At 41.7% G+C, this 24,320-nt stretch overlaps 1 protein-coding gene across 2 annotated transcripts in view; it reads left to right on the forward strand.

Moving 5' to 3' along the window:
• The window catches only part of COL9A3 (collagen type IX alpha 3 chain), a 68,320-nt gene that overhangs the window by 23,778 nt on the left and 20,222 nt on the right, over positions 1 to 24,320 (forward strand). For both annotated transcript variants that reach the window (XR_013213470.1, XM_077252899.1), the window contains 8 exons: positions 11,556 to 11,591; positions 13,614 to 13,685; positions 14,187 to 14,240; positions 17,853 to 17,888; positions 18,691 to 18,714; positions 18,838 to 18,891; positions 20,858 to 20,911; positions 21,949 to 21,990. Coding sequence is in view for 1 of the 2 variants with exons in the window: in XM_077252899.1 (XP_077109014.1) it covers positions 11,556 to 11,591; positions 13,614 to 13,685; positions 14,187 to 14,240; positions 17,853 to 17,888; positions 18,691 to 18,714; positions 18,838 to 18,891; positions 20,858 to 20,911; positions 21,949 to 21,990 (372 nt within the window). In the remaining variant the exon portion in view is untranslated. The remainder of the gene's footprint in view (positions 1 to 11,555; positions 11,592 to 13,613; positions 13,686 to 14,186; positions 14,241 to 17,852; positions 17,889 to 18,690; positions 18,715 to 18,837; positions 18,892 to 20,857; positions 20,912 to 21,948; positions 21,991 to 24,320) is intronic.

Raw genomic sequence — 24,320 nt, forward strand, 5'->3', positions numbered from 1 at the left:
GGGCTAGCAGTCAGGGCTCCTCAGGTAAGACTAACTGCTGGGGGCCTGACAGAAACTTATAAACCGCAGCTTGTGACATCACCAACAGGGCTGGTTTACCCAGACCCTCCTCTCTCCTCAGCCTTACCAAATTTGACACAAATTTGTATAAGGCTTATATCTCCGCTCCAGAACATGTTAGCACACCCCTCATCCATCTTCTTTTACCAGTGGCTTTCTATTGGTACTAAATTCGGGTTCGTTGGGACACCCGGTTCCGGATAAATCTGTACTCTGTCCCTGTTGGAACTAGAGGCACATGCTTACAGAGGCTGACAGACCCGCCGATGGACGTTAGCAATATGTATTTATTATTTTCCTACCCCAAGTCGGTGGCCCAGAATCTTATCATATTAGAACAAAGACCCTCATGGATTTTGGAGAACTTCTATACCAGTTCTAGCTGGTACAGATGGGAGGGGGACGAGTAAGTTGCCCAGAGTCTGGAATTTACAGCCAGAGCAATAAAACCTCTTCTACACATACACATCTCAGAAACACAGAGGGAAGGGGGGTTTCAGCTCACAGCATGGGCTGGTAAGATAAACTAAAAGTTATCTTATACATTATCCTCACAACCTGTTTGAACTTGCTATCAGTATAAAAGACACCTGCCCAAAACCTCAAACAGTCACACTCCAAACTCCACTATGGTGAAGACCAAAGAGCTGTTGAAGGACACAGAAACAAAATCGTAGCCCTGCACAAGGCTGGGAAGACTGAATCTGCAATAGGCAAGCAGCTTGGTGTGATGAAATCAACTGTGGGAGCAATAATAAGAAAATGGAAGACATACAAAACCACTGATAATCTCCCTCGATCTGGGGCTCCACGCAAGATCTCATGATATCAATTACAAGGCTCTCTCATCTTTTTAAGTGGGAGAACTTGCATAATTGGTCGCTGAATAAATACTTTTCTCCCCACTGTACATTATATTGCTTATCCTGTACTGATCCTGAGTTACAGTGGGGCAAAAAAGTATTTAGTCATTCAGCAATAGTGCAAGTTCCACCACTTAAAAAGATGAGAGGCGTCTGTAATTTACATCATAGGTAGACCTCAACTATGGGAGACAAACTGAGAAATAAAAATCCAGAAAATCACATTGTCTGTTTTTTTATCATTTTATTTGCATATTATGGTGGAAAATAAGTATTTGGTCAGAAACAAACAATCAAGATTTCTGGCTCTCACAGACCTTTAACTTCTTCTTTTAAGAGTCTCCTCTTTCCTCCACTCATTACCTGTAGTAATGGCACCTGTTTAAACTTGTTATCAGTATAAAAAAACACCTGTGCACACCCTCAAACAGTCTGACTCCAAACTCCACTATGGTGAAGACCAAAGAGCTGTCAAAGGACACCAGAAACAAAATTGTAGCCCTGCACCAGGCTGGGAAGACTAAATCTGCAATAGCCAACCAGCTTGGAGTGAAGAAATCAACAGTGGGAGCAATAATTAGAAAATGGAAGACATTCAAGACCACTGATAATCTCCCTCGATCTGGGGCTCCACGCAAAATCCCACCCCGTGGGGTCAGAATGATCACAAGAATGGTGAGCAAAAATCCCAGAACCACACGGGGGGACCTAGTGAATGAACTGCAGAGAGCTGGGACCAATGTAACAAGGCCTACCATAAGTAACACACTACGCCACCATGGACTCAGATCCTGCAGTGCCAGACGTGTCCCACTGCTTAAGCCAGTACATGTCCGGGCCCGTCTGAAGTTTGCTAGAGAGTATTTGGATGATCCAGAGGAGTTTTGGGAGAATGTCCTATGGTCTGATGAAACCAAACTGGAACTGTTTGGTAGAAACACAACTTGTCGTGTTTGGAGGAAAAAGAATACTGAGTTGCATCCATCAAACACCATACCTACTGTAAAGCATGGTGGTGGAAACATCATGCTTTGGGGCTGTTTCTCTGCAAAGGGGCCAGGACGACTGATCCGGGTACATGAAAGAATGAATGGGGCCATGTATCGTGAGATTTTGAGTGCAAACCTCCTTCCATCAGCAAGGGCATTGAAGATGAAACGTGGCTGGGTCTTTCAACATGACAATGATCCAAAGCACACCGCCAGGGCAACGAAGGAGTGGCTTCGTAAGAAGCATGTCAAGGTCCTGGAGTGGCCTAGCCAGTCTCCAGATCTCAACCCTATAGAAAACCTTTGGAGGGAGTTGAAAGTCCGTGTTACCAAGCGAAAAGCCAAAAACATCACTGCTCTAGAGGAGATCTGCATGGAGGAATGGGCCAACATACCAACAACAGTGTGTGGCAACCTTGTGAAGACTTACAGAAAACGTTTGACCTCTGTCATTGCCAACAAAGGATATATTACAAAGTATTGAGATGAAATTTTGTTTCTGACCAAATACTTATTTTCCACCATAATATGCAAATAAAATGATAAAAAAACAGACAATGTGATTTTCTGGATTTTTTTTTCTCAGTTTGTCTCCCATAGTTGAGGTCTAGCTATGATGTAAATTACAGACGCCTCTCATCTTTTTAAGTGGTGGAACTTGCTCTATTGCTGAATGACTAAATACTTTTTTGCCCCACTGTACATCCTGTATTATACTCCAGAGCTGCATTCACTATTCTGCTGGTGGAGTCACTGTGTACATACATTACATTACTTATCCTGTAGTGATCCTGAGTTACATCCTGTATTATACTCCAGAGCTGCACTCACTATTCTGCTGGTGGAGTCACTGTGTACATACATTACATTGCTTATCCTGTACTGATCCAGAGTTGCTTCCGGAGTTACATCTTGTATTATACTTCAGAGCTGCACTCACTATTCTACTGGTGGAGTCACTGTGTACATACATTACATTGCTTATCCTGTACTGATCCTGAGTTATATCCTGCATTATACCCCAGAGCTGCACTCACTATTCTGCTGATGGAGTCACTGTGTACATACATTACATTACTTATCCTGTACTGATCCTGAGTTACATTTTATATTATGCTCCAGAGCTACACTCACTATCCTGCTGGTGGAGTCACTGTGTATATACATTACATTATTTATCCTGTACTGATCCTGAGTTACATCCTGTATTATACTCCAGAGCTGCACTCACTATTCTGCTGGTGGAGTCACTGTGTACATACATTGCATTACTTATCCTGTACTCATCCTGAGTTACAACCTGTATTATACCCCAGAGCTGCACTCGCTATTCTGCTTCTGGAGTCACTATGTACATACATGACATTACTTATCCTGTACTGATCCTGATTTATCTCCTGTATTATCCTCCAGAGCTGCACTCACTATTCTGCTGGTGGAGTCACTGTGTACATACATTACATTACTTATCCTGTACTGATCCTGAGTTACATCCTGTATTATACCCCAGAGCTGCACTCACTATTATGCTGGTGCAGTCAGTGTGTATATACATTACATTACTTATCCTGTACTGATCCTGAGTTACATCCTGTATTATGCTCCAGAGCTGCACTCACTATTCTGCTCGTGGAGTCATTGTGTACATACATTACATTACTTAGCCTGCACTGATCCTGAGTTACATCCTGTATTATACTCCAGAGCTGCACTCCCTATTCTGCTGGTGCAGTCACTGTGTACATACATTACATTACTTATCCTGTACTGATCCTGAGTTACATCCTGCATTATACTCCAGAGCTGCCCTCACTATTCTGCTGGTGGAGTCACCGTGTACACACATTACATTACTTATCCTGTACTGATCCTGAGTTACATCCTGTATTATACCCCAGAGCTGCACTCACTATTCTGCTGGTGGAGTCACTGTGTACATACATTACATTACTTATCCTGTACTGATCCTGAGTTACATCCTGTATTATAGCCCAGAGCTGCACTCACAAATCTGCTGGTGGAGCAACTGTGTACATACATTACATTACTTATCCTGTACTGATCCTGAGTTACTTCCTGTATTATACTCCAGAGCTGCACTCACTATTCTGCTGGTGCAGTCACTGTGTACATACATTACATTACTTATCCTGTACTGATCCTGAGTTACTTCCTGTATTATACTCCAGAGCTGCACTCACTATTCTGCTGGTGCAGTCACTGTGTACATACATTACATTACTTATCCTGTACTGATCCTGAGTTACATCCTGTATTATACCCCAGAGCTGCACTCACTATTATGCTGGTGCAGTCAGTGTGTACATACATTACATTACTTATCCTGTACTGATCCTGAGTTACATCCTGTATTATGCTCCAGAGCTGCACTCACTATTCTGCTGGTGGAGTCATTGTGTACATACATTACATTACTTAGCCTGCACTGATCCTGAGTTACATCCTGTATTATACTCCAGAGCTGCACTCCCTATTCTGCTGGTGCAGTCACTGTGTACATACATTACATTACTTATCCTGTACTGATCCTGAGTTACATCCTGCATTATACTCCAGAGCTGCACTCACTATTCTGCTGGTGGAGTCACCGTGTACATACATTACATTACTTATCCTGTACTGATCCTGAGTTACATCCTGTATTATACTCCAGAGCTGCACTCACTATTCTGCTGGTGGAGTCACTGTGTACATACATTACATTACTTATCCTGTACTGATCCTGAGTTACATCCTGTATTATACCCCAGAGCTGCACTCACTATTCTGCTGGTGGAGTCACTGTGTACATACATTACATTACTTATCCTGTACTGATCCTGAGTTACATCCTGTATTATACCCCAGAGCTGCACTCACTATTATGCTGGTGCAGTCAGTGTGTACATACATTACTTATCCTGTACTGATCCTGAGTTACATCCTGTATTATACCCCAGAGCTGCACTCACTATTCTGCTGGTGGAGTCACTGTGTACATACATTACATTACTTATCCTGTACTGATCCTGAGTTACATCCTGTATTATACCCCAGAGCTGCACTCACTATTCTGCTGGTGGAGTCACTGTGTACATACATTACATTAGTTATCCTGTACTGATCCTGAGTTACATCCTGTATTATACTCCAGAGCTGCCCTCACTATTCTGCTGATGCAGTCACTGTGTACATACATTACTTTACTTATCCTGTACTGATCCTGAGTTACATCCTATATTATACTCCAGAGCTGCACTCACTATTCTGCTGGTGGAGTCACTGTGTACACACATTACATTACTTATCCTGTACTCATCCTGAGTTACAACCTGTATTATACCCCAGAGCTGCACTCACTATTCTGCTTCTGGAGTCACTATGTACATACATGACATTACTTATCCTGTACTGATCCTGATTTATCTCCTGTATTATCCTCCAGAGCTGCACTCACTATTCTGCTGGTGGAGTCACTGTGTACATACATTACATTACTTATCCTGTACTGATCCTGAGTTACATCCTGTATTATACCCCAGAGCTGCACTCACTATTCTGCTGGTGGAGTCACTGTGTACATACATTACATTACTTATCCTGTACTGATCCTGAGTTACATCCTGTATTATACCCCAGAGCTGCACTCACTATTCTGCTGATGCAGTCACTGTGTACATTACATTACTTATCCTGTACTGATCCTGAGTTATCTCCTGTATTATCCTCCAGAGCTGCCCTCACTATTCTGCCAGCCAGTGCTACAATCTGTTGACAGTCCTTAAACTTACTGTTTTCTCAGATTACTGCTGCTATGTATAGATGAACCACATGCATGTATTGTCATGTACGTGCTGACATTTTTGCACCAAATACTTCAAAATCGTGATTTTGGTTTATGAATTTAGGGCAAAATCAGCAATGCTCTTTATTTTCGTCTTTAACCAGTTTTCTCAACTTTTTAGAGCCTAAAGTCACAAATGCTTAAAAAAAGTGCATGTTTTTCTAAAAGTAGTCCAAAGTCAAAACGGCCTGAAAAATCTCACTCTAGGCAGGGATTGAAGTTAGATGTACATAAAAAGTGTGACATTTGGTAAAAGTAGCATTTCATAGCAAAGGTAACAAGGAAGATTAAACAAAGACTTAACGTAGAAAGAAAACTTAAAAAAAAATGGCACAGAATGAATGAATAAGGGTATGTGCACGCGTTGCGGATTTGGCTGCGGATTCGCAGCGGATTTGGCCGCGGATTCGCAGCGTATTTGGCCCTGCGGATTCGCAGCAGTTTTCCATGCGTTGTACAGTACCATGTAAACCTATGGAAAACCAAATCCGCAGTGCACATGCTACGGAAAATTCCACGCAGAATCGCAGCGGTTTATTTTCCACAGCATGTCAATTCTTTGTGCGGATTCCGCAGCAATTTACACCTATTCCATAATAGGAATCCGCAGGTGTAAAAACGCAGGCGAAATCTAAACAAAAACTGCACAAAATTCGCAGTAAATCCGCGGGGAATCCGCAGGTAAAACGCAGAATCCACACAAAAAAATCCGCAATAGAATCCGCAATGTGTGCACATACTCTTAAGGTAAAAAAATTAAAAGGCTATTAACAACAGTGGAAATTACTCCAGAAAGGTGAAGAAACAACAATGATGAATCGAGTCCACAATGCATCGCATCTTAGCACCCTCCAGGTTGAAAACTGTATATTCCCCAGATATGGATTACTGCGTGGGACACAACGACGGACAGGTATGGTATATTGTTGCTTTTTATTTTACTTTTATTGCAGGAGATCGAGGGCTTCTCAGGAATTAGGTGTGGTTGTAAATATGGTTTAATTAGGAATAACAAATTAGTCTGTGTGTTTCTTTCAATTAAAGGACTTTATTCTGGCTGTGTGTTTATTTACCATGCAAATATAGTATTAGTAATGGATAGGTGTCTTATTGACGCCTCTCTATTACTAACCCCAGGGCTTGACTTGACATCAACCCCCCTATCACCCCACTTGCCACCGCTACAGGGCAAGTGGGAAGAGGGAGGCTAAGTGCCAGAATTGGCACATCTTCAAAATGCGCCTTTTCTGGGGCAGCTCAGAGCTGATGTTTTTAGCAGGGGGGGCAGTATCCATGGCCCCTTCCTAGGCTATTAATATCAGCCCGCAGTTGTCTGCATGGCCTTTGCTGGTTATTAATTATAGGGGGACCCCACATCATTTTTTGGGGGGTTCCCCTATTTTAATAGCCAGTAAGGGCTAAGTATACAGCTGTGAGCTGATATTAAAAGCCTGGGAAGCTCCATGGGTATTAACCTCTTCCCAGGCTATAAACATCTGCCCACAGTCGCTGGCTGTCCCTCTGCTGGTTTGGAAAATTGCCATTTTTTCCCGAAAAATAAGCTGCGCCCACACTGTACTAATTGTATTTGTCACTGACATCTATATATCTACCTATTCTATATGTATTTACTGTATGTAATCCATCTCTTTTTGTCAGCTGTGATTTTACACTACCGCGGGTGCTGAATTACCAGATTTTGTTCTATCTCTCTTTGCAATACAAATACATATGTATAAATATGTGTGTGTGTGTGTGTGTGTGTGTGTGTGTGTGTGTGTGTGTGTGTGTGTGTTACTGACGTGTGTATATATATATATATATATATATATATATATATATGTATTCTATGTGTATACATGTATTCTATCTATTCTATTCTAACCTGTCAGTGTGATTTTACTGTAGCTGCACTTGAATTGCCGGCTTTTCAAGGGAGGTATGGTTCTACAGGAAGTAGTTTTTATTTTCCTCTGGGGGCACTCAACTTTATTAGCTCCAAAAATGCATGAAAAAAACGCACCAAAACCGCAACAAAAACGCACTAAAACCTGCGTTTTTGCCTCAGCTTCTTTCCTGCCCAGGAATCAGATTTTGCTGCAGAAAAAAAGCAGCAAAAACGCCCTGTGTGAACATACCCTTTCTGTGTAATTTTCACCTCATTCGGCCTCTTTACTCTCACCTCTGCCTCTTCTCTTGGGCAGTTGCTTATCCTATGTGACCAGGAAGCAGCAGAATCTCTCAGGCATGAATTGCGGTCAGTGTAACCAAACACCTCATCTCCTGTCTCGCTGTGCACAGATAATAAAATGTATTCATTTTTTTTGTCTTTTTTTAAAAGATAACTAGAGATTCAGGGCAGTGCAATCATGAGGGGTCAGAGTCCCGGATATAAATGCGCAGCGACAACTCTGCTCTCTCCCTTGACCTGCAAAGAAAATAGTGCTGCAAAGCAAAAAGCAATGGTGCTAACCATTGATCCTCCGTTCTACCCATAATCTTCCTTCTTTCCCTCCTTCCTCCCATCCCTTCCTCCCCTCCCTTTCTTCCCTCCCTCCCTCCATTCCTTCCCTCCATCTCTACCTTCCTTCTCTCCCTTCATTTCTTCCTTCCAGGATAGAAAAGCCACATGCCTAACGCCACCCAGTCCTATAGAAACAGTGCCTCCAGTGAATCCTTTTAGTGTTTTAATACCCACACAAAATCCCGCTACACAGTATGATGTCTAAACGATCCTCCACATTAGTGCCCCAACATTGCAGGGGCATCGTATTGTGTGTGTAATGGCAGCAGTGTCTGCCTACACAGCATAGTGCCTCCTTACACACGTTTTCCCCACAGTCCTCCACTACCGAGACTGATGCGCCACTCACAGTATGATGCCCTTCGTATCCCCTAATAATGATCCACGCACAGTTTCTCCACACAGTCCCCCAGCAAAGTATGATGACACGTAGTGACCCCTCTGCCCAAACAAATGATGTTCCTAAATCCCAACACTGTATGATCCCCACTCACACAGAATAGGGACCCCTACAGCCCTCCACACTCACACAGTATGATGCCCCTGCAAACACCCCCACACGGTATAATTTGCGGAGCAGCTCTTCACTATGTGCTATGTTTGTGTCCCGATGTAGCAGGGGCAATGTACTGCGCCTCCTGTGCTGAGCCTCAGGTGGCTCTAGTGAGCGATGCTGCTGGCAGCTAATACTTCCACACTACCATTACATCCTACTGTATCTCCTAAATACAGTATGCAGACACAGTTGGAAGAAGGCTATGCCGATTTCCTGGGACAGCTTCCCGAATTGGAGGCTGTCCCACTACATCTGGGACGGTTGGGAGCCATGGCTGCCCAGCATCTCCTTATAGACTGAAGGTAATGTGAACAGGTGCAATAGTGGCTGCAATATACACATACCAGAGAATGCAGCTATATGCTACACATGCCAAGATATATGCAAACATTGAATATAGGAATCATAACCTACAGTACTGCTGTATTGCCTATGAAATTAATGTACTTAGTGTGCAAATTGGCCAACTTATTTGTGCCCATCAGCCACGGTATTCTGTTGATGGGAACCTAATCTTTCAGATACAGCAGGTGAAATAAGTATTGACCACCATTTTCTATGTAAATATATGTATAAAGGTGCAATTGACTTGAAATTCTCCCCAGATGTCGGTAACAACCTATCCAATCCACACAGGCAAAGAACTCAAACCAAAGATGTCCAGGTTGGGTCTGGATGGCGACTATGGCCACGGCACAGGTCGCACGGCCAAAGATCGCTCTGTGCTGCTGCAACATCGCAGCATAATGCAGGTGATCGGGGTCGCATTGTGACCAGAAAGTCACTTCATCCTTTCACCTACATTAAAGGGGTTGTCCAGGCTTGGGTTGTTCATTCTATGTGACTGCAAACTTGTGAATCCTGACAGCTTGCACAGTGCATCTTTTTGAGGGTCATGATGTAAAGCTCGTCATCATAATTGAGATTTTGGCAGGTCTTACCACATTGCACATGTGTTTCCTGGACATAATCACACTGGGTTTTCAGTTTTGAATGAAAATGTTCATGTTCCAATTCACTGACCACAAATAGAGGTCTTGAATATAATAGGAACCTGAAGCATGACGCATATTAGAAAGTTACAGAACCTTTTAGTACAGGGGTTGTCCAGTGAAAACTCCTATCCATAGGATATGTTATAACTTATTGATAGGTGGGGTGCGTATGGTCGACTTGTGCTCCATTCTTTCCCTATGGAGCTGTCAAGTGCTGCGCTCTGGCAGCCCCATAAAAAATAAATAGCGGAAATCCGTCACCTGCTATTCCATTTTATGATGAGCATACAAGTTCCCTGTGATGGATGAAAATTCCCCATCCTGCCAATAGGTGCAGGTCCAGGCACCATCACCAAGCTGTCACCTAACTTGTGGATAGCTGATAACTTGTTTTCACTGGATGTCGCCTTTAAATAATGATTGAAGGTGTTACCCAAGATATTTTTTACAAAATGCCCAGAAAGCTGGGGATATGGTAAAATAACAAAATAACTTCTACTCCCGTAGTAATGATGTTCTGACGACCCTCACATTAATGCTGCAGCCTATCAGTGGTCAGGTAGTTTAGTTGTCTTGTGACCTCTGAAGCCTCTGATTGGCTGTAGCAGTCATGTGAGGGTTATCACTGCAGGATGCTTTCGTGAAATTGGAGCAACGGGCAAGTTAGCAGGTGAGGATACGTTCTTTGGGTATTTTAATCCATTCTCTGTTTTCTAGACAATTTACAAAAAAATCTTGGATACCCCAATTAAAGGGAATCTGTCAGCTGCTAAGCTGCCTATATGGACATGTAGATCATAGGAAGCTGAATAATATGATACCTTAATATATTTAATCTGATGTCTTATTCTACAGAAATCCTTGTTTTTCTTATATTTAAATGAGCTGTTAAGATCTTTGAGCCAGACACTGATCTGTATGAAAATCTGCCTCCAGAGGGGATGTTACCAGTGTGCTGTGTAATGGCCGCTCTCCTGATCTCACTGCAGAGCTGTATGTGATTATACCTGACACATCTGCAGGTTCCTCTCAGCTTCCAGCTTCCATCTCACAGGCAGACAGGATTGAAATAGAGCGGAGCTGTTAGAGCTGCAGCCAAAGTTAATTTCTACTGTCCTGTGTTACATATCTCACACTGGTAATGCTGCCTTTTCTTAAAAATAAGCTCTGGAGGCAGATTCTCAGGGAGATCTATGTCCGGCCCATAGATCTGAACAGCTCATTTACATATAAAGAAAACATGGATTTCTCTGGAATAAATATCAGATTTCAGATATCATTATTCAGCTTCTTATGACCTTCATGTCCTATAGACAGCTTAGGAGGGGTGAGCCTACTGACAGATTCCGTCTAAGATTTATTTACATACAAACGGATCCCTTTAATTTTGTATTATCTCCTGTATTTTGCTTTTCTATGTTAGCAGTGACATTGCAAAATGCATAAATAATTTCGTTTAAAGCTGCTGTTTCCTTTGGACAACCCGGTATGTGAATAAAGAGCTAGAGAAGAAGATATATGGTATTACATAGCACCCACTGAAATGAATGAGTGAGTGTACTAAGTAGTAGACCTGCAATAAGTCCTCCAGTGTGGCCCCCTAGTCGAGGTGTGTCTTGAGTGGGATACTCCCTTTATGGCCTTATATGACTTACAATCATTGGGGATTAGTTATTTAGACATTTTTTTTTTTTTATTAATCACTTTTCATTCTTACCTCGCAGGGTGAAATTGGACCCCCTGGTTTACCTGGACCCCCAGTAAGTGCAAATACTAAACCAATAAAATTGTAAGGGTAATAATTGTTGTATGACTTCCTAGTTTCTGATGGGTTTGTCCCTTTTACCCAGAAGAAGCAGAGCTGCAGTGTAAAGCATGTAGAAGGTATAGAAGTAACTCTGAAGAGGCAGGAAGTGAATTTCAGACTCCAATAAACTATGCAACTAATGGAGTCACTGATTACAGTCTATATTAATAAAACAGAGTTGAAAAGCAGCCGACACTAACATGTCATATGACTACAACTCCCAGCATAGCTTATAAGCCATTGACCTATTCAGGTCAATGAGACACAAAGCCAAATAGAACAATGGACATTGTTGCAACCGTGACAGTTTAGAGGTTTTAGATGAAATTTGGACTAATATACAGTGGGGCAAAAAAGTATTTAGTCATTCAGCAATAGAGCAAGTTCCACCACTTAAAAAGATGAGAGGCGTCTGTAATTTACATCATAGCTAGACCTCAACTATGGGAGACAAACTGAGAAAAAAAAATCCAGAAAATCACATTGTCTGTTTTTTTATCATTTTATTTGCATATTATGGTAGAAAATAAGTATTTGGTCAGAAACAAAATTTCATCTCAATACTTTGTAATATATCCTTTGTTGGCAATGACAGAGGTCAAACGTTTTCTGTAAGTCTTCACAAGGTTGCCACACACTGTTGTTGGTATGTTGGCCCATTCCTCCATGCAGATCTCCTCTAGAGCAGTGATGTTTTTGGCTTTTCGCTTGGTAACACGGACTTTCAACTCCCTCCAAAGGTTTTCTATAGGGTTGAGATCTGGAGACTGGCTAGGCCACTCCAGGACCTTGAAATGCTTCTTACGAAGCCACTCCTTCGTTGCCCTGGTGGTGTGCTTTGGATCATTGTCATGTTGAAAGACCCAGCCACGTTTCATCTTCAATGCCCTTGCTGATGGAAGGAGGTTTGCACTCAAAATCTCACGATACATGGCCCCATTCATTCTTTCATGTACCCGGATCAGTCGTCCTGGCCCCTTTGCAGAGAAACAGCCCCAAAGCATGATGTTTCCACCACCATGCTTTACAGTAGGTATGGTGTTTGATGGATGCAACTCAGTATTCTTTTTCCTCCAAACACGACAAGTTGTGTTTCTACCAAACAGTTCCAGTTTGGTTTCATCAGACCATAGGACATTCTCCCAAAACTCCTCTGGATCATCCAAATGCTCTCTAGCAAACTTCAGACGGGCCCGGACATGTACTGGCTTAAGCAGTGGGACACGTCTGGCACTGCAGGATCTGAGTCCATGGTGGCGTAGTGTGTTACTTATGGTAGGCCTTGTTACATTGGTCCCAGCTCTCTGCAGTTCATTCACTAGGTCCCCCCCGCGTGGTTCTGGGATTTTTGCTCACCGTTCTTGGGATCATTCTGACCCCACGGGGTGGGATTTTGCGTGGAGCCCCAGATCGAGGGAGATTATCAGTGGTCTTGAATGTCTTCCATTTTCTAATTATTGCTCCCACTGTTGATTTCTTCACTCCAAGCTGGTTGGCTATTGCAGATTCAGTCTTCCCAGCCTGGTGCAGGGCTACAATTTTGTTTCTGGTGTCCTTTGACAGCTCTTTGGTCTTCACCATAGTGGAGTTTGGAGTCAGACTGTTTGAGGGTGTGCACAGGTGTTTTTTTATACTGATAACAAGTTTAAACAGGTGCCATTACTACAGGTAATGAGTGGAGGAAAGAGGAGACTCTTAAAGAAGAAGTTAAAGGTCTGTGAGAGCCAGAAATCTTGATTGTTTGTTTCTGACCAAATACTTATTTTCCACCATAATATGCAAATAAAATTATAAAAAAAAACAGACAATGTGATTTTCTGGATTTTTATTTCTCAGTTTGTCTCCCATAGTTGAGGTCTACCTATGATGTAAATTACAGACGCCTCTCATCTTTTTAAGTGGTGGAACTTGCACTATTGCTGAATGACTAAATACTTTTTTGCCCCACTGTATCTTTGTCTTCTTACTTCAAAAGGGTCCAAAAGGAGCCGCTGGAAAACCAGGAGGACCTGGAAAACCCGGCCTGTCTGGATTGCCAGGTATTGATGTAAGTAATTCCCTCCTGTATATCTATAGAATATTGAAGCATACATATTTCTTTATGCCAGGGTTTGCAGATTGGCATCCCCATACATACAGTATGTATGCCCCCTACATACGGTACGTATGCCCCCTACATACAGTACCTATGCCCGCTACCTAGGGGTAATGCTGTGGGATCACACATTGCAGCACGGGATTACCCAGTGTGTATTGCCCTTATGTAACACTGCCCATTAATATATACACACTGGGCTCCTCTTGTGCCAATATGGCTTAACACAAGTATGAACCAACAGTCCCATGCGTAGAAGCCGCATTTACGTCATGGTCCGGAAATTAATTGGATCATATGGCCAATATAGTGCATGAGGTCTACAGACCCCCAGTGCAAATTCAGAGGGGTCTTGGGTCCCTCTCCGATACCTGGAACCGGGTACAGCTGCTCCCTTTGTTCCCCTATAGCTACTCAATGATCTCTATGTCACCATTTTCTTTTTATTTTCAGGGACTAACTGGACCTGATGGGAAAGCTGGCCCTGATGGACCACCAGGAGAACGGGTAGGTGACCTTTGCAAAGGGTTCCTCACAAAATGAGATTTGGATCATTTGCCTAAAAATGTTAAGAGTTGTTCAAGAGTGAAATCTGATAAAGAAGAAGAACGCAGCTAAATTACAGAAAAAGGAAAACAGTGCCACATCTGTCAACAGGTTATGTGTGGTATTGCAGCTCACTCACTTCAACCGAATTGAGCTGCCATATCAGACACAATCTGTGGACAGGTGTGGCACTGTGTCTGCAAGAAGGCAAACATGCTTAACAATCCTATGTAATCCTTTAACTTTCTTTAATCATTCATTTTTTTATTTTATCATGACACCCTTTGGTCATCCTAACTTTTCCTTTTATCATCCACCAATATCCTCATTCTAGTTCCTGTTTTTCCCTGTAAAGTCACCACCTTTATCTTCCACATTCCTCTACCATCACCCACGTCCTTATCTTTCCTTCTCTGATCATCAGTTCTCTTCTCTCAGTTCCGAAGCTTTTGTCATCGTCATCCGTTTTATCATCTTTTACTATCATACTCCTCCCCTGGGATCTGCATTACTCTGTCATCATACATTATCTTCTTCTGTCATTAACATCAGAGTCATCAACCTCCATGTACTTCAATCATCTTGCTCTCCTCCCTATCTATACCATTGTCTTCTATTTCCATCATACGCTCCATTTTTCCATCACCCTCTATCCATCCATGACCTTCACTTTTTGTTTAACTCAAAATACGCATTTGTCATGTTATCATTTACCGTATATACTCGAGTATAAGCCGACCTGAGTATAAGCCGAGACCCCTAATTTTGCCACAAAAAACTGGGAAAACTTAGTATAAGCCTAAGGGAGGAAATGCAACTGGTAAATTTAAAAAATAAAAATAGATACCAATATAATGCTCCATACAGTTCATTATGGCCCCGTAAAATGCTCCATATAACAATGTGCCACATATAATGCTGCTGCAATAAAAAAAATGACATACTCACCTCTCGTCGCTGCCCGCTGCTCCTCAGCGTCCCGTCTCTCCGCACTGACTGTTCAGGCAGAGGGCGGCGCGCACACTATTACGTCATCGCGCCCTCTGACCTGGACAGTCACTGCAGAGGACGCGGAAGACGGAGCGTCGGTGGAACGCGGAAAGGTGAATATGAAATACTCACCTGCTCCAGGCGCGGTCCCTGGCAGCTTCTCTCGGACAGATGGTCTCCGGGAGCCGGCAGCTTCTTCCACTGTTCAGCGGTCACTGGTACCGCTCATTACAGTAATGAATATGCTGCTCCACCCCTATGGGAGTGGAGTCCATATTCATTACTTTAATGAGCGGTACCACGTGACCGCTGAACAGAGGAAGAAGGTGCCTGCGCCGGAGACCATGAGACATGCAGGGACCACACCAGGAGCACCAGGAGCAGGTGAGTATGTGACCGTCGTCGCTCCCCCTCACCCGCCAACCCCCCCGCGTCCATGAATCGAGTATAAGCCGAGAGGGGCACTTTCAGCCCAAAAAAATGGGCTGTAAATCTAGGCTTATACTCGAGTATATACGGTATTACCTGAATATTATCCACTTTCCTTACCCTCTATCATATTTCCATAAATCTTCTTCCTCTCTGTCCTCATCTCCTTACCTCATTCCCTCTTCCATCTATTTCAATCTACATCCAACTACCATCACCAATGATCGACATTACAGGAATCATCATCAAGAACAGTCACGTTTTTTAATATACCATCATCCATATCTCTCCATCCATCATATCAACACAGCACTATTATCATTATCATCTCATTCCCACCCATCATCATTCTCAGACCGCTATCCGCATTGTTTCCTATTTGTATATATATTCACATACATCCCACTTTCATCATCTATCTTAATCATCGTCACAAGCATCAGTAGCTGCCCATTTCCATCTATCATCATCCAAATCCTGCTATTATCCATTATAATCAGGATTATCATCATCATCATCCTATTTCCAGATATCATAATATCCATCCCATTAGCATCCTCATAAGCCCACTTTGATGTATCATCATACATATCCCACTACAAACATCCATCATAATCAACATCAGGAATGTCGGCTTCATTAACTCATTCCATATTTCATCATGCACATCCCAGTATCACCATCTATAATAATTAAAATCAGGAGTGTCATCATCATTATCATCATCCACAACAAACTTTAACAAACATCATCCATCACAATCCACATCAGGACTATCACAATTATCCCACTATATCTAGAATTATCCTCATCTCACAATCATAATCAGTAACCCTCTTGGATATATCATCATCCACATCCTACTTCCATCAAACATCATAATAAGCAACAGCAGTATCATCATCATCATCCTATTTCCATTTTTTGACAGCCACATCCCACTATCATCTGTTACAATAACTATCTTCACAATCATCTATATCATTATCATCATCATCCAACTTCCAGCTATCCTCATCCATCATAATCAACATAAGGAGTGTCATAAGCATCATCATTAATCCATTTTCATGAATCATCATTCACATCCCTATAACATCGATCACAATGAACATAAGGATCATCTTCAGCATCATCCACATAATCACCAATCTATTTACATTTATTATTATCATCCATAATCATCTGTTATCATAATCTAAATCAGGAGTATCATCATCATCAATATTATCCTATTTCCATCTATCATCCAAATCCCAAAAGCATATATTATGATCAACAAGATCATTATCAGCCAATCTGCATGTATTATCATCCACATCCCTCTATTATCAGCTATCATAATCAACATTAGGAGTGTCATAATCATTATCATCTCATTTCCATTGATCATCATTCACAACAAACTAAACTATCATCGATCATAATCAACATCAGGACTATCATCCTTATTCCAATATATCTATAATAATTCTCATTCCACAATCATAATCATTAACCCTCTTGGATCTATCATCATCCACATCCCACTATCATCATCCATCATAATCAACATCGTGACTATCATCATCATCAGCATCCCATTTTCATCTATCAGAATCCTCATCCCATTATATTAATCATCTACATTCCATTCTTATCCATCATAATCATCATCAAACCCTTTAACCCTTTCCATCTTTTATCATACAAATTCCTCTATCATCATTTATCATAATCTGCATCAAGATTATCTTCATCATTAACAACCTATTTTCATCTCTTAGGATGCTTTCACGCTGCGTTTTGACACCCATTTGTAGGTCCCATCGGATTTCTGTCCGAAAGACCCCACAAAATGGTATTCGGACGTATGCACCGATGGAGCCATAGACAATGATGGTGATGTCAGAGAGAACGTAAACTCTGCCATGCATCATTTTCGGGTGTGTACGCCTACTGGAGACGGACACCCTGGTGTAGTAGACGTAGTATGAAACAACGTGCAGGCATACAAGGAAGGCCTGTTTAGGCCATGTTGGCTCCTGTTGGGATGGCCATTTGATTTGTTATTGTCAGTTTACATGGATGATCATCAATAGACAAGATAAGTATGGAGTCCCCTATGGACAACATTCAAGATCTATTGGCTTTTTCTATTGTGTCTTGTTTTAGGGAGACGTTGGACCACCGGGACCTGATGGTTCTGCAGTAAGTATCAACACACATCCGAGACCCTTAATGTTAATTACATGTCTACCGATCTAGTTGATATTGTGCATATATATGAATAGGATTTTACTTTTCATAGCTAGTGATGTAGGACAGTTTGGATCTCATTGACTCAGCCCTTCTTAATTTTTAATTAATCTTGAGATTTCTTAGGCTTTATATTGACATTGGGGTGACTATTATCCCATTCATCGTTACCCAACATGGAGTGGATTCCAGCAGAAAAGGGAAATATTCCCAACGGAAAAGTTTGAGATATATACTGTATATCCGTTCTTCAGTGGGATCTGGTCCCATCTTTGGTAAATAATGAATATCTGCTCGATGATCAACCAGAGTCAGTGAAGCCTAAAGGTTTACACTGACATGTGTGAGCCACCAAACCAGTACATTCTTAGTAATGTTGGATTTTTAACTCCAATCCTCTGATGGTTTCATGAGAACAAATAGGTGTCCAAAAGTCATTTTTCCCATGGAGAAATCAAGAATGATTGCTGGCCAGTGGCTTATATAAAGCAGAGGGGTTCTATAACAAAGCCCAAATTTGAAATGAGGCCGTCTGCTGGTGCTTCTTTATGCCATAGCCCCTTACCATCCTTACCCTCCATCATGACCCTCTGACTCACTTATCTACATGTAAGCCTTAGCTGGACCCCATTCTCATGACCCTAATAGTTGTCTCTATTTACCTATGCCCTTGTCTATGGCCAACTTCGACACAATCGAAGTACTTCTCATGGCTAGGTTTTTTTTTTCAATGATTTTGTTTTTTTCTTTGTAGGGACGAGGACCACCTGGACCTCCCGTAAGTGTGATACATAATCCTCTTGGTCTGTCTGTCTAGGATATTTCTTTGGTCATCTCCCTGAGATTTTCTGTTCTTTTCTTGACTTTCTTTTTCTAATTGGTGTTTTTGCTGCTCTACCAGGGTCTTGCTGGACCAAGTGGTTTACCAGGCGGCAAAGGACCCCAAGGTCCTGCGGTAAGTACTTCAGCCATATTTATGGGAACTTTAAAACATTACTATTCAAAGAAGAATATTGCCCAATTGTCAGGATGATCTAGTAGGTTGTGTTTTGAAAAATATCTCATGGTTAGTGGCTCAGACATAAAAAGAATCAGCGCCTTTGAAATGTGGTGCTGGAGAAGGATGCTATCAATATCATAGATGGCAAGAAGAACAGATACGGTAAGTCAATTTTGGAACAAATCAAACCAGACATGTCGCTCTAAGCAAGGACCAACAAGCTATGACTTGCCTACTTTGGACATATCATATAAAGATATAAAGAGAGCAATCACTGGAGAAGGACAGGCTTCTATTAAGATATCGGCGGAGAAGACCCTGGTGGACCTATCTAGGCTTGCATAAGACTGAACTTCCTACAAATCGTTTATCCATCAAGTCGCCGTGGCTCGAGATCGAGCTAAAGGCCATTAAAAAAAAGTAGCTCAGTATTATGGTTAGAATTGGATGGTCCAGGTTCTGATGTTATAACAAGGCCCAGCCTCAATGGACCTCTGAGACTTTAGTAGAAGACCATGCAGGGCCTTCTGAATAATTTTCTTTAGTGGGACCAACATACCCCAATTCAACCCAGCTTGTAAGAATCATATTTGAAGCAAAGGTCCATGAAAGGTCCGATACTTCTATTTTTCCAGAGGAATAGTCTCAATATTCTACTCAACTTCATAATGATCAACACTTTTCAACGTTTCTCACTAAACAAATGCTATACAGTGCTTAAAGAATAGTGCCATTCAGTGCTCAAAATAGCACAGTTGGCGAAAAAGTTCTGCTATTCATTGTCTTTATACTACTTATAATACTTTAGCTGCCAATGTTGACCCAAACATTGTAAATGCAAGGTGACATATTCACAATATGTCATTTTAATAAAATAACCAACACATAATGCAGAAAGCACCCATCATATCATTGTAAAACACTGTCTGCAAAAACATACAAAAATTGTATTATGAGGGCGTAAACTCTTCAAGTCCTCTCCTAAATGTTCTCCCACCCTAACAATAGCACCTTGGTGATGGTTTTCTATCATTAATCCACCTCTCGTGTCTCCCCTTTTCCTCATAGTTTGTAAGCTTGCGAGCAGGGCCCTCATTCCTCCTGGTATCTGTTTTGAACTGTGATTTCTGTTATGCTGTAATGTCTATTGTCTGTACAAGTCCCCTCTATAACTTGTAAAGCGCTGCGGAATATGTTGGCGCTATATAAATAAAAATTATTATTATTATTATTAATATAGTAATTGTATAGCCATTGGATATAGGTAAAAAGGTATTCTTGAGTTTGTAAGTTACCCCAACTTCCCGATCGTTGGGGGTCCCACTACTGGGCCCTCCATCAATACTGAGAACTGGGACTTTAAAAAGCCCTGTGTAAATGGAGTTGTAGCCAATCATATGCATTGCATCTCCGTGAATCCTTAATCAGACCTCTGATGATGGCCTAGCACTGTGCTCAGCCGGATTCTGGAGCAGCAGTTTGCATATCCAAGCACTGCTCCATTTACACCTGGCTCTCCAGAGCTCTGATTCTTGAGATCAGTGGGGGTCCCAGTGGTCGAATCCCCAGAAATCAGGAAGTTATTCCCTACCCCATGGATAGGAATTAACTTCCAAACTTGAGACAAGCCCTTTAAGATCTCAGACCTTTTTCCGCTCAGCCCATCTTTCTGTGTAGTTGATAAGAACCAGTATGTGTAACAAAACGACACTGAAACATAACCAGAATTGGAGTTTCCCTCTTCTCAAATTGGATCCAGAAAACACAATGAATTTCACAGGGACCTTGCTAAACAGAGAGAAATCACAATTTTGGTATATCCCTGGCACCATGCTAGTAGTAGGATAGAAATACTTTTCGATATTCTTGGATGTTAAGAGTCTTTTTTTTGTCTTGGTTGAGTTTTGCCTGTATTTTACAGGGTCCCGCTGGCGCACCTGGACTTCCAGGGCCACCTGGACCACCAGGCCCTCCAGTAAGTCATGCTAATATTTCACTTATGATGAATTGATAGAACTTTCTAGACATAGGTTCCATGTCTGCCATAATACATACAATAGCTGATGGCAAAATTAGCAACAGGACTTCCTCCAGACTACCATATACATAGCCCCCCGAGGAAGCCCATGCGAAACACGCATTGGGGCTGCTGACGGACTCATCATCCTAGTAGGACATTATGGGTAAGAAGGTGGAGTAAGTAATAGATTTTACTCTCCATACATGCATTGGTATGCTGTTTGGGATTTTTCTTCCTAGCTTAATTTCTTGACTGACTATGATTAATTACCCTTTCACCAGTAATACCATGTCTTGTATCCGGATGATTTGAAATGCTGAAGCCCTGGCACTTTATGATGCCATTTTTGCACTAATTGAATAACTCTCAATGGTCCATTTCCCATATCTACTATACTTTGTTCTTGGATGAGCAAATCTTCCTGTTCCCACTGAGCCCTTTATATTACCTTGTCTCTATATGTAATGTACGTGTTTATATACCTGTCTCTATACGTATTTTCCTGAATACATTTTGTTATAATTCTTTGAAAAGACTGTTGCTCTGTGTTTCTGGTGTTTAAATAGTATTTAGTATTTATGGAGGGTCCATAATACATTTGGCCTATATAAGGCAGAAGGCCTCTATTTTTGATGGTCTATATAACTAATGTACCGTATTTGTTCTAGTATTATTGCTTTCATATACATAATTCTTTATGTTTTCAGTCATGTGAGCGGGATGAGCTCTCAGACTTATCTGGCAGCTGCTTATCTCCTGCAGAAACAAAGGATTAGGCATGTTGAAACTCAGCAGGCCCAACTCTTCTGTCTCCTGACAGTGTCAATCAGAAAAGAGTTGAAACACTCGCACACATTGGTGTGAGCAGATCCCAAAATCTTACCTCTGTCTAAGGTGTTTGTGCACCTTAACATGTAACATTACATAACTCCCATTACTTGTGGGTGATGACACTTCATCCATTCATCATACATTGCTCTCTCTTACTGTAGGGTCTTCCTGGAGTTGTTCCTGATCGCAATGGAGACTTACAGGTAAGTAGTGCCTGAAACTTGGGTTATTTATTTTTTTTCCATTTAGCTTTTTTCTTTTAAGAAGCCAGAAATATTAATAAAAAAATGTGGGGCAATTCACATACTACAAACATATTTTCCATGCAATGGTCAAAAATTATTTGGCAAATCTAAAATTTTACAGTTACGACAAAGGAACGAAATTCTTATTAGTTTTATTTAACGGTGTATTGGCAATAGCAATTTATAGACATCATCTTCTATGAAAATCAATGTGTTATCAGAAAATGACTTGTTAATTTAATCAGGTTTTTGTGTTACATGCATTTTTTTATATCACAATCTTTATTATAATACAAAATTAGAAATTTTGCAATTTTCACATAGGCCACTGGGACTATTTTACTCTCAAACTTCCTGTTCTTTCAGGAAGTATTTCAGCAGACTCATTATCATCAGAGGCAGGATTACAATGACAGGTGACACCTCCATACAGCTATTAATACAGGATCTGCCAATCACAACAGGTGATGTCACAGCTCCCCTATCTCCCCCTCCTTTCACAATGACTTTTGCACATGCTCATTAGATGCTGTAATAGATAAGATAGAGTGTGAGTCTGTTCATTGTGGTGAATATACATGTGAGTTTCCTGATACAACAGGGATGAGTCTAATTATCCCCACTGACCAATGTGAAAATTGCAAGATTTTTAAAGGTATGGATATGGAAAAAAGTATCGTATTATATTTTTTTAAATACAGTTGTGTGAAAAAGTGTTTGCCCCTTCCTGATTTCCTATACGTTTGCATGTTTGTCACACTTAAATGTTTCAGATCACCAAACAAATTTAAATATTAGACACACATAAAACAAGTAAACAAAAATGCAGTTTTTAAATGAAGATCTTTATTATTAAGGGGAAAAGAAATCCAAACCTACAGGGTCCTGTATGAAAAAGTGATTGCCCCCTAAATCTAATAACTGGTTGGGCCACCATTAGCAGCAATTACTGCAATCAAATGTTTGTGATAAGTGGCAATGAGTCTTTTACAACGCTCTGGAGGAATTTTGGTCCACTCATCTTTGCAGAATTGTTGTAATTCAGCCACATTGGAGGGTTTCCAAGCATGAACCACCTTTTTATGGTCAGGCCACAGCATCTCAATCGGATTAAGGTCAGGAGTTTGACTAGGCGACTCCAAAGTCTTATTTTTGTTTTTTCTTAAGCCATTCATATTTTACTGTTGGTAGGATGTTCCATTTCTGAAACGCTGTGTTACTTCTATACCAGATGTAATGGAGCATACGCCTTCCAAAAAGTTCAACTTTGGGCTCGTCAGTCCACAGAGTATTCTCCCAAAAGTCTTGTGGATCATCAAGATGTTTTCTGGCAAAACTGAGACGAGTCTTTATGTTCTAATTGTTCAGCAGTGGTTTTCGTCTTGGAACTCTGCTATGCAGGCCATTTTTGCTTAGTCTCTTTCTTTTGGTGGAGTCATGAACACTGATTTTAACTGAGGCAAGTGAGGTCTCCAGTTCTTTGGATGTTTTTGTGGGGTCTTTTGTGACCTCTTGGATGAGTTGTTGCTGCACTTTTGGGGTAATTTTGATCATCTGCCTATGGAGCGCCCCATCAGAGCAAGGGAGTACTCGGTACCAGGTCCTGCGGTTCACAGGGGGGATGTCACGATGGCTGACCCAGTCCGTGGCCCTGGGACGTCTGTATAAGAGGCAAAGGTCTTTGAAGGGATAAAGTTTATGTTCGTGGCGCCACCTGTGGTATTCGGTCAGGGTGACTGACGCTGCTTTAAGGGGTCCTCTGGGGTGATGTTATGGCAGCTAGATGGTATACCTTCCCACAGATGAAGTATATCCCCATGGCTACCCGGTGTGTAGATGTGGTATGGTGAGAGGCGCAGAGAAGAACAAGGACACATGGTTGCAGTCTCTTTACCTTTTACTGAAGACTTCAGCATCCACAGTCCAGAGCACCAGACCACAGGGTAGGCAGAGTCCGGCCGGTTTGGAGGCAAGTCCAGAGTTCCCTTGTCCAGGTGGAAATCAGTAGCCTTCCCTTGCGCTGCAGTGGTGTAGTCCCTTACTGCCTATGGCTTCACATAAGGTTCTCACAGATGTGATGTTTCGCACTCTCTGTCCCCCATATAGGATAGGACAAAGCCCGTATGACTGGTAACTTGAGCCTGTTTATAGGGTCTCTAAGATAACCCGGCTCTATTGGGTGTCATCGTGCCTCCTGGGTGTAGGTGCGGACAGGAAACTTGCAATTAGCTGTCCTGCCAGTCTCTGAAGTAAGGCGTAGAGGTTCTTTTTCCCTCGGTGTTCCGGCT

The sequence above is a fragment of the Ranitomeya variabilis genome, chromosome 4 (assembly GCF_051348905.1).
Source record: "Ranitomeya variabilis isolate aRanVar5 chromosome 4, aRanVar5.hap1, whole genome shotgun sequence".
In the NCBI taxonomy this organism is placed as follows: Eukaryota; Metazoa; Chordata; class Amphibia; order Anura; family Dendrobatidae; genus Ranitomeya; species Ranitomeya variabilis.